This window comes from Emydura macquarii, unplaced genomic scaffold (genome assembly GCF_026122565.2).
Source record: "Emydura macquarii macquarii isolate MOO-44397 ecotype Brisbane River unplaced genomic scaffold, CSIRO-AGI_Emac_v2 contig_1254, whole genome shotgun sequence".
NCBI lineage: Eukaryota > Metazoa > Chordata > Testudines > Chelidae > Emydura > Emydura macquarii.
In genome coordinates, this window is record NW_027131391.1 from 3,314,621 (window position 1) to 3,332,730 (window position 18,110).

The 18,110-nt window shown below is 43.6% G+C and overlaps 1 protein-coding gene across 2 annotated transcripts in view; it reads right to left on the bottom strand.

The window, feature by feature from the left end:
* The window catches only part of CCDC60 (coiled-coil domain containing 60), a 138,696-nt gene extending 121,380 nt beyond the window's left edge, over positions 1 to 17,316 (bottom strand). For both annotated transcript variants that reach the window (XM_067550289.1, XM_067550287.1), the window contains exon 1: positions 17,118 to 17,316. In XM_067550289.1, the coding sequence (XP_067406390.1) occupies positions 17,118 to 17,183 (66 nt within the window). In that variant the 5' untranslated portion in view covers positions 17,184 to 17,316. The remainder of the gene's footprint in view (positions 1 to 17,117) is intronic.
* Positions 17,317 to 18,110: the final 794 nt, after the last annotated feature.

The following is an 18,110-nucleotide window of genomic DNA, read 5'->3' on the forward strand; positions in this document are numbered from 1 at the left end:
TAACAAACTGGCAGCCACTGCAAGACCAAAAGTGACACACTTAGCTGAGGAGCGAAAGCATTTCTCACTTGGAAACGCCAAGAAAAGAATGCAAAGTGAACACACACGCCCCCAGAGTGACTTTGAAGAATCTTTACAGTGGTTTTGACTGTAACAGGCCAGATCTCCAGCTGGTGTAAAATTAGCACAGATCCAGTGACTTCCACAGAGCAATGGTGACTTGTGCTAGCTGAGGATTTGGCCCAGCATCACTGGTTCTTTTCTTTGGGGGAATATGCATAAAGGCAGAAGCAGTAGTCACTTGGGGCATAATCCACGGGCAATTTTATATTAAAGAGGAAAAAATAGTTCCGAAGAAATGATAGTGCATTCTCCTCTAAGATCCAAGAAAGTTGTTGCTGTATCCATTTCTGAACAGTACACTCTTGGTATTTTTAAATTAATTTAGATTCCCCTGTCCCCAATGGGCCTGAACTAAAATCCAGGGCAAAGGTAAGGAAAATCCAACTCTCCCTTCTCTGATAAATAAGAGGAAACTGCCCCTGGCTTGGCTAAACAGCACTGCTGCCTCTCAGCTGCACCTCCTGTTTCAGTCTTCAACTACTGGGGAAATCTTCACTCCAGACATTGGCTCGGCATCTCCATAATGTAACAGGTAGAACCCCAGATCCAAGGGGGTTCAAACTCTGGATGCAAAAAACCAGAATTTCCCCAAAGTTTGAGCTATCTGGATTTGGTGATCAGCTATAGTCCATGGTACAAGTCACAGTCTAATTCCACATCAAGCGTTTGGTTAGGGCCCATCTCTACTGTGCTCTTTCATTGTTTATAAGTGGCTAAGGGGAACCATACTTGCAATGAAATCATGGGCCACATGAAACAACTCCTAAGACACAGATCTCAGGGCCAGCGTGCCAAAGAATTGGCTAAGATGACAGCGCCGCATACCCTGTGGCAAGCTTGCTCTAAGTTCTGTGGCAAGGCTGCCTTGTTTCTGGGGGGCTCTTGTGAAAAGCTTTGACAGCTTCAGGCAGATTAAAAACAGGATTTTTAGTGAATTAAATATGAAATGCAAATACTACTATTAGTAAAGGATGCTTTGTCAGCTTGGAAGAGAGATGACTGAGTGTGGGGGACACGATAGAGGTCTATTACATCATGAATGGTTTGGAGAAAGCAAATAAAGAAGTATTCTTTACTCCTTCACTTAAACACAGATCCAGGAGTTACCCAATGAAATTAATGTGTATGTGTGAAACCCACTGACTAAGGAAGTATTTCTTTGCACAAAACACAGTCAGTCATTCTGTGGCACTCGTTGCCAGGTGATGTTGTGAAGGCCAAAAGTATGACTGGATTAAACAAAACAAAAAAAACCCACACCCACCCACCCACACACACGATAAGTTCAAGACATTTTCTCAAGCATCCGAAAGCTGCACAAGGCACAGTCGTCTGCATGTTGGAGTTCAGTGACGGATTTATTGACAGTATCGGTCTTGGATTGGAGGTGAATGAGTTGGAAGAGTCCCCCGTCCATTCTGTACTGGATGTCGAGTTCGGAGGGGACCTTTTCAGTGATGAGAAGGAGATTGACAGCAAGGAAGATGGAGGAAAGGGTTGAAACAATGACACAGTTTTGCTTAATCTGAAACAGACCCTTTCCTAGTCAAGACAGGAGTTAATTGCTGATGGCCATCACAGATATGTTGTCATGGAGGAGCTGGAGAACACCAACAAATTTTGGCAGGCATCCAAATTTAAGGAGAATACTCCACAGAGCCTCATGATTGATGGAGTCGAATGCTGTCCCAGGGATGGGGGGAATAAAAGTGTCGATGAAAGCCACGTACGTAAGTCAATGTTGCTCATGGCACTTTTCCTGAAGTTGGTGGGCAGTGAAGATTATGTCGATGGTACCTTGAGATGGCCTGAATCCACATTGCAATTTTGGAAGGATTTCCTTGGCCAAAGGGAGAAACCGGTGGAGGGGAATTCTGACAAGAATTTTTCTAGAGGTGGACAACAGGGCAATTCTTCGATGTTTCCACAATCCAATTTCTCCTTTCTTGATGATGGACATGATCATGGCATCCCTAAGATCAGCTAGGATATCCTCTGAATTCCAAATCTTGAGGGTAAAGATGTGAAGCTGGTGAGCCAGCTCTTCTCCTCCTCCTTTGAAGATTTCAGTGGGGATTCCATCAGGTCCAGATACCTTATTGCTCTTCATCCATTTGATGGCTCTCTTTACCTTCCCTAGCAGCTTGTAGCCCAATGAAGGCCAATAGTTAAAGTACAGGAGCGTGCATCAAGAAATTTAGATCTTTCCCTCCCTTTGTCTCTGATCTGTATGTGACCTTGGGCAAGTCATTTCACTTCTGTGTCTTAGTTTCTCCAAACCTAAACCAGGGTGAATTATACTTGCCTACACATCAAAGGCATTGTGATGCTTACACAGAACCACACTGCTTCTTGCTAAGTATGGGGTACTGGACAGTGGGGCAAAGGAAAACTATTTTCCATTTCTGGCTAGGCCACTATTCTGCTCTGTGACCCTGGGCAAATCTCTTTGCCACTTTCACTATGTTTCTGTACAGTGCCTAGCACAACGTGATCTTGATTAGGGCCTCTAGAGCCTCCCATAATACAATCAGCAATAATCATTATTGCATGGAAAGTATTTGGGTAGAAGGTGCCACCGAAGTGCGAAGCGTTACTTCTTACTTGGGATTTCTTGAGCATGAGTACGAGATAGCAAATCAGAAAGTAGTTACAGACCTTGTAAGAAACAAGCAGGACTCGGATTGTTGGAACGACCCACAGGCTTGATTTGCCATTCAGGATCTGTACTTAACCACTATAAAAACAAATCACCATCAACACCCCTACACCAAGTCTCTAAATACATCTCCAGCAACTGGAAAAATGAAATGCCGGCATGTCATCCAGCCTACTAGCAATTTCCTTCCTTATTTAGCTTTGTCATTAATGTCCAGTAAGTGCTAAACAGGTAGAGCATGCTATATAAATTGGCTAGTTGTAGAATAAATTGAATAGTTATTGTTGCCCAGTCAGTGTTAAGTATTAATTGGCTTAAAATTTAATGATTGCAAAAATAAACAGACTCTAGGTCTGGAAGAGCCAGTTTATTAAGGCAATAATCTATACCTTACTAATCTGATGAGATGAACCTTAATCAACTGCTTCACAGTTTAAATAAAAACAACCCTCAGATCAATAGAGAATTGCTGTTTCTGTCAGTACAGCTGTCAGAGGCATAGCTCACTGTACGCTTCACTGCCATGACAGAGCATGGACAGTTCACAAAACCAGCACCCCAGAGAGGATGGAGAACGTATCTGCTTTGGATCTGGGGCATGCTAAAATGTTTCAGGTGGGAGTTTGGGTTGCCTCATTTCTCCAGTGATCTAGATCTGGAATGGATGGAGTGGGAAAGCAGGTTTGCTCACCTCAGCCAAGCCTCTTGGACTGTCCCCAAGAGAACTCTTTGTGAACAGGTAGACTAATATTGGCATGTCAGAACTGATGCTGGATGAAGTTGGCTGGGGAATTAGACAGGATGTAAACTCCTTTGGACCAGAAGGCCTTACAGTTTAAAACCAAGGATGGCTACTATGAGATGTCCTGTATGGCATGTCACCTTCAAAGGGACCAACACCATATTCTCTCTGCTTTTGAAAGCCCCACAACTCCTGTTGACTCAATTGTAACCACAAGTGCTCAGCACATTTGAAAATCCTAATGGCTCCATGTTAATGTATCAGTTAACATTTTGGGCTCTGTACACACACAAGTGGGAGTTTGGAGGGCATTAGTGACCCATGATCAGGCCCCAATAGTTAAGTGACAAAGGAAACATGCAGAACTGGGAATCACAAGACTTGGGTCACTCACATATGTTTCAGCTTCATCGTAGGACCGCAGGCAAGTCACTTAACATCTGTGCCTACATTTCCTCCTCCCTTCGTGAGATGGGGATAATGCTTTTTTCCCCACTTTGGGAAATGTTTTGAGATCTATAGCATATAATTATTGACAAAAGCCAAGACCCCCAGATTACAGGGACCTTCCTTAAGCTACGCATTGGGTATTTAGGAGTTTGGTAGAACCCCTCAATGAAGTGACATACAATGTGCAGCTGTTTATGCATTTGTTCCTCATACAAATAAAAGTTCTAGATACTGTGTTTTAGCACTCTGGTCTTGAGCACAGAGACTCATCAAGAGTGCAGCCATGGGTTACTATTAATCATATTTATTATGCTAGTTCCTACAAGCCAACTAGAACAGGGCCCATTGTGCTAGGCACTATACAAACATAGAAGAGAATCCCTGGCCCCAAAAGCTTGCAATTTAACTAGACAGGATGGGGAAAGGGATAGGACATACAAGTTGCTTGACCTGCTTCCTGCAGCTTCTGTCCCAGCTTCAAGCTCTGGCTGGCTTTTCCCTGCTATTTCTTTCCCCAAGCCCCTGTTTGAGGGTATGGAGGATGCATAGGGACAGTCCAGATCATTTACTCCATTTTGGTTTAAACTAGTTATTGTAGCATAGAACATCAACAAACACGTTTTCCAAATATGGCAACCATATGAAAAAAAGCCAATCTGGATTTCTCCGTGTGCAGAGCTCAGCCACTGTGATATGAAATGAACCTCGTGTAATATTACATTCTAAGTTTTTCTATACCCTGATTGTACAGCCACTGTGGTCTCCAGACTGTACTCCCGTGACTTCTGTAAGCCCAGAGCTGGGCACTAATGCACTAACTAGATCCTTTTGTCAACATGTTTTAGCAATAATGGGCCTGACATTGCAACACATACTCTCCTCATTAACTAGCCAACTGAGAAAGGACCATCACCCTGGAAGAGGCAGTGGGTAGGGCACCAAATGGGATCAGGAGATCTAGCATGTCTACCTGGCCTGGGTTTTGGCACTGGCCTACTCTGTAACCTTGGACAAGTGATTTCACCCCTTTGCCTCAGTTTCCCAATATGCAGAATGGGGATAATGAGAATCCTCCTTCATAGAGAATTAGGTATTTTTATTATTAGTGCAAGTAAGGACTGCAAGATCCATCTCATGGCTGGGTATTTAAGCCACTACAGCAGTGTTTCTCAATTTCCGCGGGAACACTGTTAGGGTTCCGCAAGCAGCTGTTCTCCGCGCTGCCGCGAGCAGCTATTCTCCGCGCTGCCGAAAAAGGGAAGATGTCCCGGATTTTTCGGCGGAGGGTATGGAGTGTAAGTGTAATTTAATTGAGAACCACTGACCTAGTTGTTTGTATATAATTTGCTTATTTCGACATTTTTTTTGGCCCCATATGTAAAAATACTGTTAAGAGTTTGGGGGGTTCCACAATTATTTATCGAGTTCAAAAGGGTTCCGTGGCCAAATTTAATTGAGAAACACTGCACTACAGCATCAGGGATTCTCTGGCCATCATCACAGATGATACGTTTGTGTTTTGTTCCCCTCCTGCCCCCCATTCCACCAATGTGGTCTGTGGCTTGAGCAAAGATACCTGGTGGAACTGAAATTCCAGGTATGCCTTCCCAGAGTTTGTACAGATTTCCAGAAATGTCAGGTCTCTTTTTTTGCCCCGTAAAGAGTTCTAAGTAAATGCAGTTCTAAAATGCTACTAAAACAAGGTGTTAAAAGGAAGTTAATCCTGTTGGATTGATCAAATAGTAGGAGTAAGAGGGAGAGCAAGGAGGAATGGGTGGGAGGAATGTGAAAAAAAAGACAATTGGTTTGATCATTTCTTCCAAGGATAAGAACTTTTAAGAGTAGCTTGAGGAGGAGCTTGGGGCTCATCTGATTTCTTTCCTTCCCTCCCACCCCCCAGGTTAATGGGGAGCCAGGAAAGAAGCCACACAATAGCTGTCTTAAAACATACAGTAATACCCCCCCTTAGGAGAGCGAGGGCTCTCGGGAATGAGTCCGCCCATCACCATTCAGCCTGTGGCTCTAGTTCTGAAAAGCTAAGGTTCCACATTCCCTAATGATTGCACCTACACTTGAACTATATTTAAAACACATAGAAATGTCAGGCCCACATGAAAAGAATGGTAAAAAGGCATCCCTGCATTGACTTTAGCAGCTGGTTTCTTCCATTGAGCCCATGAGTGCTGGAGCAACAGGAACAGCCAGAAATACGAATAGAAATAGTGATTAGAGAGCATCAGTCATCACCCTGCGAATTAGGAACTGTAAGGCTTGATATGAGGTGCTGAGCACTCTGAATTCCCAAAGAAGTCAAAGGGAGGTAAGGGCATGCAGCATCTCTGGGCCCTAAGTGAGACAAGGGTGAACTCTAACACAGGCATATAGTCCAGGAGAGGGAGTATGGCAGGCCCATTGGTGAGGAGACTGGAATTGCTGGAAAAATTAGGTTTAAAGTGATTTGAAGGAAGAGGGGGTGAGGTCAGTAGGTGGTTGGTAGACAGGGGCATGTGCTAATGAAAGCTAGGAACGGAGAACTGCTGATGTAGATGCACATTAATGGGAGGGGGAGGGGAAGCCATCATCACAGGAATTGGAGTCATTCAGAGGCAGCACAAGGAATATACATTATTTAAGCCCTCAAAATAGGGTGCATAGGCCCTGCAAGGGGCTGCTGCATAGGAGTGAGTTTAATACAATGAGTGACTCTTTCAAGATGCTTAGAAATTAGCATCCTAGCTAGGGCGGTGTGGGGAGAGCTGTAACGTTGGGTCCTCTGGTGAGGCAAAGCTGTCACTGATGCCTCTGTGCACATAACCGACTCTACACGGAGAGGGGACAATACGGTCTTCCTTTTCAGACAGCACTGAGTCATGAGGCCAATAATAAAACTGTATCAGCTCAATTCTTCTCACCTCTGGGCAGCTGCTGCATGTGTCACCTTTCCTTCCCAGCCCTCAGTCTTTAGCTGCAGATAAATGCTCCCCCAAGCACACACAGATTTATTCAATCCTTTCTGTAGGTTGATGAAGACTTGACAATGTCTGGTGTCTGAGCCACATCAGTTGTTCCAGCTTGATCGTATTATTTTGATACCTTTTTACAGCTGGGTGTGTTTATACTGTCTCACTCGCTATAGGATCTTGGGCCCAGATCAACAAAGGTATTTAGGCTCCTAATTTGCATTGAAATCAATGCAGTTAAAAGCCTAAATATCTTTGTAGATCTAGGCCTCAATACCTGTGCTGTGCAACCCCCCTACCTTTTTATTTATAATCTAAATAGACATGCATCACATCCCCATTTTGCAGATGGGGAACGGAAGTGCAGACTAAAGGCCAGGTTTTCAAGTGATCAACATCTACAAGCGGAGCTTGATATTCCAGAGGTGTTTGGCTCTCATTTGGGCACTTAGTTAAGGGATAGATTTGCACCTTCTTGAAAAGCTGGTCAGCAATTTTGGTACCTAATAAGGAAGCGGAAAAATCCAGCCCTTCCATGAGCTGCCCAAAGTTACACATGGAGTCTGGCTGAAGTAGAAGGAATTTAATCCAGATCTCAAGTCCCACCCCCGTGCTTTAGACCCAACACCATTCTTCTTCTACTCCACAAGTGCTGATTTGATTTTCCTAGGTGATAATCCACTGGAAGAACAGCTCAGCACTGAAGAGGAAGGTTGTTCTGGTAATTAACATGGGAAACAATTTCCACTGCTGCTCTAGAATAGAAACACTGAGCAGCATATAACTGAATAGGGGCAATTTATCTGCCTACTTTGAATTTCTCTGTAAAAGGTTGATGCACTTGGCTTGTTCAGGGGCTTTACACTTAGGATCGAGATAGCTCCCCATCCTTAATGGAGACAGTTGGGCCACTTTTTTTTGGCTTTTCCCTAGTAATAGATAGCGGTTGGGAAGGCAGAGAGGAGGCTTTGTTTGGCATTTCTTAGATTGTGACAATCATTTCCATGTTTTCCAACTATAAATCTGAACCAGCCCCCGCAGGGATTTTTCATGGATGTAGAGCCTGCTAATACATAGCTAATAGGATTTAGGAAAAGGCAGCTTGAATGTAATTAGTAACAAAGAAAGTAAGAAGGTTTTAAGGAGGTTATTAGTTATATACATTGCTGTTTACAGGAGAATTATAATATTAGCACCATTAAGCATAGCTATCAATGCATGAGCTAATCATTTCAACTTAATGAAACGAATGCATTTCACAGGGACAGTTGCAAATAACCTTTACTGGCCGAAACCATAGAAATGGGCTAGTCTGTAGGTATGCTAGTTTAACAGGAAGCCCCGACTATCTCACCCCTTACTTTTCATAGCAGTAGTATTGCTCAGTGGTAGCCAGTGAACTCGCTCCCGAACAGCCTGCTCTAACCCCCCCTCAGGTTCCTGGGTTCTAGACCCAGTCTGCTACTGACCTAGTATGTGACCTCGGTCAAGTTCTTAATTTGCACTTCATTTTACTGACTTGTAAAATGGTGCTATTAACACTAAAATCTTACAGGAAAACCAGAGGCCTTTTAATTTGCCACAGAACCTGCCATCATATTACATCGGAACATGCCCTTTTTTGCCCTGCCTTTAGAATAAAGGCCTGTGTCACAACCACAAACAAGAGTGCTTTAATTTACAGTAACACCACCTGTCAACCAGCAGCTGCCATGTGAATGAATGTATCCCAATCTAAGAAATGCAGAAAATAAGGCACGCAGAAAAGATAACTCATCCAAGAAAATCAGCAATAGAATCCCAAGTAGAACTCAAGCCTCCTGACTCCCACTGCTTAGCTCTAACCGTGAGACAGTTCTGCCTCTCACAACTCTGTCAGCATATGTTGCTATTAGCAAGTCAGTGAATTCTGTTGCTATGAAATGAACACTTTGCAATTGGATTCTTAAAGTGTTTGTCTCTACTGTGCTTTTAGAAACACATGCTAAAAGAAAGAAAAAGAAAAGAAAAAGACTCCCAAGGATACATCTCCAGGTATTTTCAATGAAGGTATGGCTAAGAAAACCCCTAAGCAGCATACCATGTTCAGGGAGAAACTAGTTCTGGAGACATTCTGACACAGGTTAAAAATTAAGGGTGTCATTTTTTGGTGTTTAACACCGTATAGGGAAGGTAGAAATCTACCCAGGATGACCTGTCAGTTGCAAACCCTGTTGTGCACGGATATGATGCTACTGCTGCCTTCCTGTCCTACACAATATGGCTTTTGATTTCTTATAACCACAGGAGGGCTGATGGACAGCTCTGCTCCTCAATACCATAGGAATTCCAGGATACGAATTGCAGACAGGGAGCATTTGAAAGGTTTTGACTTTTATAAAAAACAAACCTACACATGGAAATGTATTCAATTGTGTGAGTTCTGGGGATAAATCACTATATATATATATATATATATATATATATATATATATATATATATATATATATAACTGACTTCTGAGAATTGGTCTTCCTCATGATGCATGAGAAAAAAAGAAAATAAACTTTGTCAGACTTAGTTCCAGCAGGACAGGAGCTGTAAAGAGCCAAGGAGAAACATTAGGTAGAGACTGAATAGGCCTAGAGTAATACAGTCTAGGCGTGCCCTGACTCTGGGAGGAAAGCCATTGAACAGAAGACCGCATCCATCCAGAATCTGAATCCTGCACTGCCAATGCCTATCCGCATATAGGGTCCAATTCTGCAATGTGCTTCTGGTGATGATGGGTGGGGAGTGAGGGCAGTAGCAGCTTTATGCCATCATACCTAGCCCACCTTGTGGGTTGGCTGGCCAGCCATTGTGGCTCCCTCCCCCTCAGCATTAGAGCAGTCCCAGGAATTGCTCTTATTTACAGCAGCCTTCCAAAAGCCGCTTATGGGCTGTCCCCGTAGCCCGGAATCCCCATAGTGGTGCATGCTCTAGGCCCACACTTCCTGCCCTAAAGTAACGCCAGGTCTGATTACGCTCCCTAAGCCAGGGCTTGCCACGAGGGCTGTGAACAAGGGCCAGAAGAAAGGGAAGGGGGAGAGCCATAGTGTCGGCTGCCAGAGGAGACTGGCTTTGTGCATGAGACAAACTGTAGGATCTGAGCACGTGAAGTCCTGAGCACTTCCTTTTCATTTGAAGTCAATGGGAGTTGAAGCTACTTAGCACCAAATAGAGATGCTTAGCACCCTTCATATCATCCCCCTAGTGAGAGGGGAAAATATAGGGTGTAACTGTATTGGGAGGCAAGAAAGAGGGGGAAAAACAGACAGGAAGACTCTGGGAAAAGGGGGACATGTATCAAAGTTCAATGTGGACCCATTCTGTTCACTCGGGTAGCAGAGAGGGATACACCCACCACCAGTCCTGCAAACCAGCCTTAGCTCTCCATGTGGCAGCCGCCATCTTGGCCAACACCAAGCACCAGGGACTGAAGCAAAGTCTTTCAGCACTAGAAGCACAAGCAGCTACAGCTTGAGCTAGAGAGCTGTCTGGCTGGGGCTGTAACAGGCTCCTGGCTTCTGCGAGTCAGGCACAGGCAGGGAACTGGAACAGGCACCAGTGGGCCACACTGGATTTCTCCCTCCCCTACTCACTCTAAGTCTACTTTTGGAGCACAGAGAGAGAAAACCTCAAAGCCATTCTAGCAACAATTATTTTGCTGCTAATTAAGCACAAATGATTTTGCTTCTGCTGCGTGTAATAAAGTGATATGACGGAGACGGAAAATGCCACTTTGTGCTTTGCAAAATTAAAAAAAAAAGTGTATACGCCTCAGTCTGCCACCTATCCCTTCTGAAGCAGCTAATCAGGTACAGCTACTGTGTCAACCTCACATCCACTTCAATTAAAGACACCCAGCCCAAACTTGGAAACAATTAAAAACCCCATTATCATCAATTTGCCATTATCTTAGTCTATTTTTTGCCACAGGGCAGAACACAGGTAATATTGCCGCAGATGCCACTTAGGACACACTGCCTCATCCATCCTAGACTACCTTTGCTCCTTATTAAAAAATGCTCACTCACACCTTGTTTGACCTTCACGCTGGAGATGGTTTAGTCTTGATTTATTCCAATTAGTCATGATATTTATTGTTTTAATGAGCTCTTCTGCAGGCTTTATTTGCTTCATAACCATCCTCATCCTCCTCAGCTGTTGTGATATGCTTCAAGGAGATCTCTTAAAGACTTCCAAGACCTCCCTCTCTCTTTTTAGAAAAATATACTTTGCAACCTTAAAAAAAGCAAATCCAGACTAATCCTGGCTTTTGGGGGTGGGTTGGGGGGAGCAGATCAGCTCTGGAAGGCATTTGGGCCTTTTCTTTTTTGGGGAGTGCGGAAATTTGCAATGCAAACCTCAGTAGCAAATACATCACTCATGTCACTCAAGAGAGCTAGGCATGAGATAGTGCCAAGTCCCCAGAGTTTTTTTTTTTTTTTTTTTTTTTTTTTTTTGTGGTGTAGCTTAATAATTACTCATAGGCAAAAACTAAAGATGACAGACTGTATTCGTTCCTTGGATAAGCACAGAGCATCCTAACATGAACATTAGGCAGTTCTCCCCGCCCCTCCGTGAGGAAAGGTAGTATTCACATTTTAGCATAAAACTGGGGAACAGTTTGTGCTGCACCTCAGAGAGGGGAGGCAGAGAGAGGGTGGCTTTAAACCACCCGTGTGCTGCTTGGCTTCAGAATCAGCAGATGGCCAGTGCATACTCTGCTGTAAGTTAGAGCAGCCCCAGGAGTTACTCTAGGGTTGTGGTAGCCTCTCTAGGACTGTGTTACAGCCCAGAATCCCCATAATGACCTGTGCTGCAGAGATGCCCTTCCAGCTCCATATGCCTCTGCATGGAGGACATCATTTTGCAGTGTGTGCTGCTCTGTCCCCACCTGCCTGACCCCACAAGCACCCCCACCATTCTGGAAATTCATCCCCAGAATACAGAACATCTAGCTTGGTTGCATGAGTCAGGGGCCGGCTTACTGGGAGCTGATCAAGAGGAGAAAAAGAGACCCTGTTGTAATAATTGGCCATGCAAATTGACCCTAATTGTGAACTCAACTGTAGGAAAGTGGATAAAAACTTTATGGAAGATTGATGGGGAAAAGTGCAAAAGGGAAACAGCCTCATTTCGTCTGAACAAGGCGGCCTACTAATTAACTCAAGGACTGCATGTGTCCCATAAGCAAGAAAAGTGAGAGACTAGAAGTCAATGGACCAAAATTGGGATGTCAGCCATTAGGCCTAATTGGTGGACCACAAAATGAGAGGATGGGCTATTAACCCTCTCTCCCTTTTGGGGTTCTTACAAGAAAATATTTTGGGTGGGGAGAGCCAAGCATGAAGGCAACACTTGCTGACTGAAAAGGGGAAGGAATGAGTGTCACCATCATGGCTGTCACCCTCCATCATCTCCTGCAACCTTGGGATCCAGAGACAGCATGGGACCTGTGTCATCCTTGTCCTCAGAGGTGTTGTGACTAGACTGGGCCAGGGAGAGGGACCCAGATGACATTAGCACCTGCACTGGCTCCAGCTAAATCTCAATCTCCACCCAGGATGTGAGACTTGGTCAGTGAGGCAGTTACAAGTAATGCCTGAAAGAGCCCAATGCTACATTCAAGTTTGCCAGGTCTCAGCGGGGCTAATAAAGACCATGTTGCCATACCTGTGTTTCTCCAGCAGCGAGGCTGCACGTGAGAATCAACACCAGAGACAGAAAATGCATTCTCTTTGCTGTTCTTTTCTCTCCCCTTTTGTGTTAGAGGGTTACCATCTTTAGTACCCTCTAAAAAGATTGCCAAAAAGCGGTTTTCCCTTCTAAAAATTCTCTCCAGTTACACAAACAGGAAACAAGGCTTTCATTTTAATACCATTCCTTATTTAATATTTTACATTTCAAATGCTTTAACTCTTTTTTCCCCTCCTGTATCTTTAATAAAAGGTTAAAAAAGAATGTTGAATGATGTTTGCGCTATGGTACTACGCAAGCTAAGGTCTCTGTATACCAAGCCTCAAACCTCATTTAAAAAACTGTTCAGCGCTGGACAATTACTGCGTCATTTCAACACCTTTGACTCTTTGGGCCCATTTACGCCAACAAAATTAATACAGCAGCCCTGAAAGAATTGGAGAGCAAACAGCAGTCCACATTGATTCAGAAGATCATTCAAAATAGAGCCAATTGAATGTAAAGCATGAAAGGAGACTCAAGAACTTATACTCTCAAGGCATATCAAAATCTCCAACACCAAGAAATTCAAGAAAAATAATGTTTAGAACAAGGAGAGCAATTCTTCCACTCCCCAACCTCACCTTTATTTTCAAGTAGCAATAGGCGATATTAACCAACTGGAAGGACATTTGACAAATGCATGGCTATGGGGGTTATAAAAAATTTAAATTTAATGTTTTAGGAGCTGACCTGCAGCCAACGTTGCAATTTCAGTGCCTACTCTTGGCTTGGAGCACTACGTTGACATGGCACAGCATGACAGGATATTGCAGTATTTTCAATTGATTGACTGCAAACACTGATTTTTAATACATGTACACACAACTTCTGGTCAATTATGTACTCCTGTGTTGGGCAGGAGTTATCCAGCCTTTATATTTAGTGCATATACACAGCGGCAGAAGCTTAACCTCCTCTCACTATTTTCCATTAGCTTTTAAACCTACATTGTACAAAGTGTGCCCGTGTGTGCAGCATTTCTTGGATTTAGAAGAAACGAGGTAACTAAGAAAATGAGCTCAATTCCTTCTGCAGGAATACTTACACTGGAGACTTAGTATTCAGGCATACCACTGCAGAAGCTAGAGAGGGGGAGGGTTTGTCCACATTACATGTGCTGCTCTGAAATACCTCATCACACAGGGGGAAATTGAGAATGGAGTGAGAGCCTCAGCCCTAAGGTTCCAAGAAAAATAAGGAAACAGTGTTGTCCTCCATTTTTGGCAACCAACTCCATTCACTCCATCATTGGGTCGCAAACTAACAATCCCAACCCACCCCTGCACAGGGACCTTGGGCAGCAGTAAACCCTGAGCTGCTCCACAGAGCTTATGGGAGATCCCATAAAACTTCTACCTACCAGCCTCAGTTTCTTGCAGGTCTTCATGTCCAATAGCCCTCCTTGCTGTTGGCTAGATCAGCTCCAGTCCCTCATAATGGACTAGAGGGTCCAACAGACCCTGCTCATGTCTTTCACTCCACATAAGGCCTTCAGGGAAGTCCTGTCCCCGCCCCACAGCCTTCCCCACAACCCACCACCATGTACAGAATACACTCATGCTCCACCTTTTAGACTATAAGTGGGAATGTACGAGTGCATAGTAGCTTTGTGGTTGCTTTTGCACAGCTAGGCCTTGTCACTCTACACAGGCTCCATCCCCAGGGAGCTGGTAGGCCAGAATTTCCTCCTTTGTATTAGCCATACTGGAAATCTGAGGTGATGTACAATTCGTGTTGCCTGTAGCATTTATTTCAAATGCAAGCTGCAACTCTGTGGCCCAGTGTACTGTTCTGGATGTTATCCTCCTCCCGCCAGTCTCAGGCAGCTTTGGCGTTCAGACAGGCCTATACAGAAATAGCACGTGCATGGGCCTGCTTTGCTGAGCAGCCTCTTTTAGACTCTCCTGTGTCTGAGAGACACTTAAGATTCTCTTGTACAGGGACAATATGCTACAAGCTGTGATTGTTAGACTTGGTACCTGAAATGAACAGAAAAACAATAAAAGATATTACCTCACCCCCCTGGTTTCTCTAATATCCTGGGACCAACACAGCTACACTATTACTGCATATGGAAAAACAATGACGTATGCCAAAAACATAGGGAGGCGGTGGGGGAGTCAGGAAGCCAAATTTCCCTTACAATTGTCCAAAAGAGCTTTAGATCTATATGAACCAAGTTTGCAGCCTCACATCTTACAGATGGCAAGAACTGTTTTCTGCTGTGTTTTTTCAAGACTCTGCAGTTCTCTTTTTGTACAAAGGATCTTCATTCAGTACAACTGATGATGCCTCAAGCCGGCAATAAAGCACATACTTGCTGACAGTAGCAACAAACAGCATAATGCAAGTCACTGGCTATCTGATTACATAATTACATCAGCCTCTAGCTTTGATTGGGTGTTTTTATCAGGATTGACTTTTTTTGTATAAATCTTTCAAACATCTGGTCTTCAATCTATAGCTAGGCCTAAATTATGCAGCCAGGCATCAGTATGGATAGAGGATATGACATATGCACTATTGGGAACATTTTGTTACACTATAGGATTTGAAAGATCTAATTAGGACAATTTCTTAGCATCCTTTGGTAGTACAAATTATTTTGCTTGAAGGGATATTTATATTGATAAATATAAAGCAACTCAAGTGCAGATAGTTGCTTGGCAAACTAGTATTTTTACTAACCTTTTGGAGTAATTAAGAGTGGTTGACGGAATAATATCCTCATTTGACATATCATATGCCAATAAAATACAAATCTTTTAGTCCTGATGCTCCAGTTGGGTTTAGATATGGGATGGGAGGCACCGGGGGGGGGGGGGGGGGGGGGGGGGGGGACGGGGACGACGACGACGACGACGACGACATGAATTTGATTGACCTGGGTATTGTGGCTTTAAGGAGGTGAGGCCACTGGAAATAGCTCCCTCTTGATTGCATTCCATTGGAACACTCTCTTTGGCAGATCCATCATGTAGAATTCTCATTCCTCTCCAGATATGAAAAGCTCCCTCATTAAAATTCTGTGCATCGGTGTCTTCATATTAAAGCCAATATTAAGCCATAAAATGTAATATGTTATGACACCATAAAATGCAGCATAATTGCTATAAAACCATAAAATGTAATGTAATTGGCATAACGGCCATTATCTCCCTGTGTTATGGTTCTGTTTGAAACCATTATCTTGCACTATGGTTGAGGACAAACAAATGATTCACATTCTTTGCGACTAGAGATTATAATGGTGAAGTGATTCAACACGAACCCCTCTCATGCAGGTGCTTAGTGGACTCACTTCCTGTTTAAAGGCAGTGGACAATAAATTTCAAATGTTAAAATGAATGTAGGAATGCCACATTGTTCGAAATAGTTATTTCTCCCCTTCGTTATCCATTTGTTGCCACGCCAAGGGAAGTTTTAAAGAGCTTCCTGCAGTTTAATAATTAGGTAACACTTAAAAACAAAGCTACCTTTATAAATATTTTATTATTAAATACATGGCATTCCATAGCATGCTACATAATAACTGAAAATCACACACTAAACAGGCCCATATACAAGAATACCTATATAATAGGTCATTATTTCTAATGGCTTGTGCTATCCTCAGCTGTTAAAAAGTTATTGCTAGTACATTTTACAACAACATGCCCTATAATAAATTAAGGAATTCATCACATACTAAAACCCAAACACAAAATGAAGCTCTGATTAAAAAACAAACCAACTACCTCCTCTTTTTTTTTAGTAAATAAATTGCCTAGTAGCTTAGGCTCTGTAGTTAGCCAACCTTAGAACTGTGATCTCATAAAGCAAGTTTTCTGGCTTTTAAAGGGTTAGGCCCTGTCCAGGGGCATTTGTTACCCTTCCAAGGGAGCTGCTCATGAATATCTGAAAGCAGAATTTGGTCCTAAATCTCTCTTTAAAAAAATAACCCAAACTCATCAGCTCTGTTGCAACAAAATTTACTAACAACCAAATAGCAGCTGTTCCACTATTTCAGGATACTGTAAAGTTTGTTTTGCTGCTGCAAAGATGGCTACACCAAAGGGCATGAAAGTGTGGGACAGAAACCTCACAGGATCAATTCCCACTGACATTAGCACCACCAAAGCATGCAGAATCAGATCCTCTATTAGTGAGCTACAGGAGCAGGAGTTTCCTACATAAGGCGAACAGTTGCATCATTGATTAGGGCTATGAAAACACAAAGTTGTTCTGTGTGCCATTAGATCACGAACACGGAGTAAGCAGTGGGAGAAGTCAATGCTTTCCAAAAAGAGGAGAAGAACTAAAACTGTAGAGACTATAAACATTAGCTTGATGGGGGCCCCTTTGTCATCCAGAACAAGGTGGATTATCAACACACAATTGCAGCAAAGGAAGGTTATTTGGAAACAATGATCTTACTTTGAGAAATACTTCAGCCAAAGGGACCCCCAGGCACATCAAGAAGCAGCAAGTCAAAGGTTTCATCAGGGTTTGCTCTAAATCCAGTTTCAAAGCACCTTTTCTTCAGGGTCAAAGCAAACAAAACCCAGGCTCCTTCTTCTTCTTGGGATAACTCACAGGTATTAAAGCAAGCACACTTCGACAAACAGTTACTGTCCCTCAGCATATCTACTCAATTCTAACCAGTCCACCCAGCCAGCCTCTTTATTTTCCTTGTATATGCCCTGGCTGGCAGGCTAATTGGCTCCAGCTGCTTCTGATTCTTGCCCATTAAACCTTGTATCCCTAGATTCCTATGGGCTTTTGGCCTCACTCTTCTTCTTTAGTCCCAGAACCCATGCAAGTGGCTTGCCCCATCACATTCCTCAGTTAAGCTTTGGCCTATTCTGCCCAGATCCACCAAGGGACTTAGCTTTTAGGCACCTGCAAAAATCACAGGGTTTCCCTGTTATCCACAAAGCATGAGTTACGTGCCTAGGCTCCCTATACAATGAATGGGGAGAAATCAGTACCTTGGAATGTGATCCAGAAAAGTCAGCATGGTAGGTGGGGAGCCATCTAATTTAGCCAATGGCAGATGCTAATGAAAGGGATGTGTGCTAAGCCCCGCCCCTCTCATGGAGATAGGTGCCTAAATCCAGACTTCAAGGAAGCACCTCTTTTTGCTTAGTGATCCACAAATGGGAACTTGTCTCCTGGAGTCAGGCAGCTTAGGTGCCTAAGGGTATATCTATACTGACGGCGGCAAAGTCGCCACCGTCAGATCGATCTTTCTGGATCGATTGAGCGGTCAGTGTAGACCCACTCAATCGATCAGGAAGTCGATGCAGTAAATCCATCCCCTTAAGTGGCGTAGCACTGCATTGATGGGAACATGGTTCCCATGGGCGCACTGCAGTGAAGGCGGTGCGCAGAAGGGAAGCACAGCAGTTGACAGGAGTTATGCAAGCT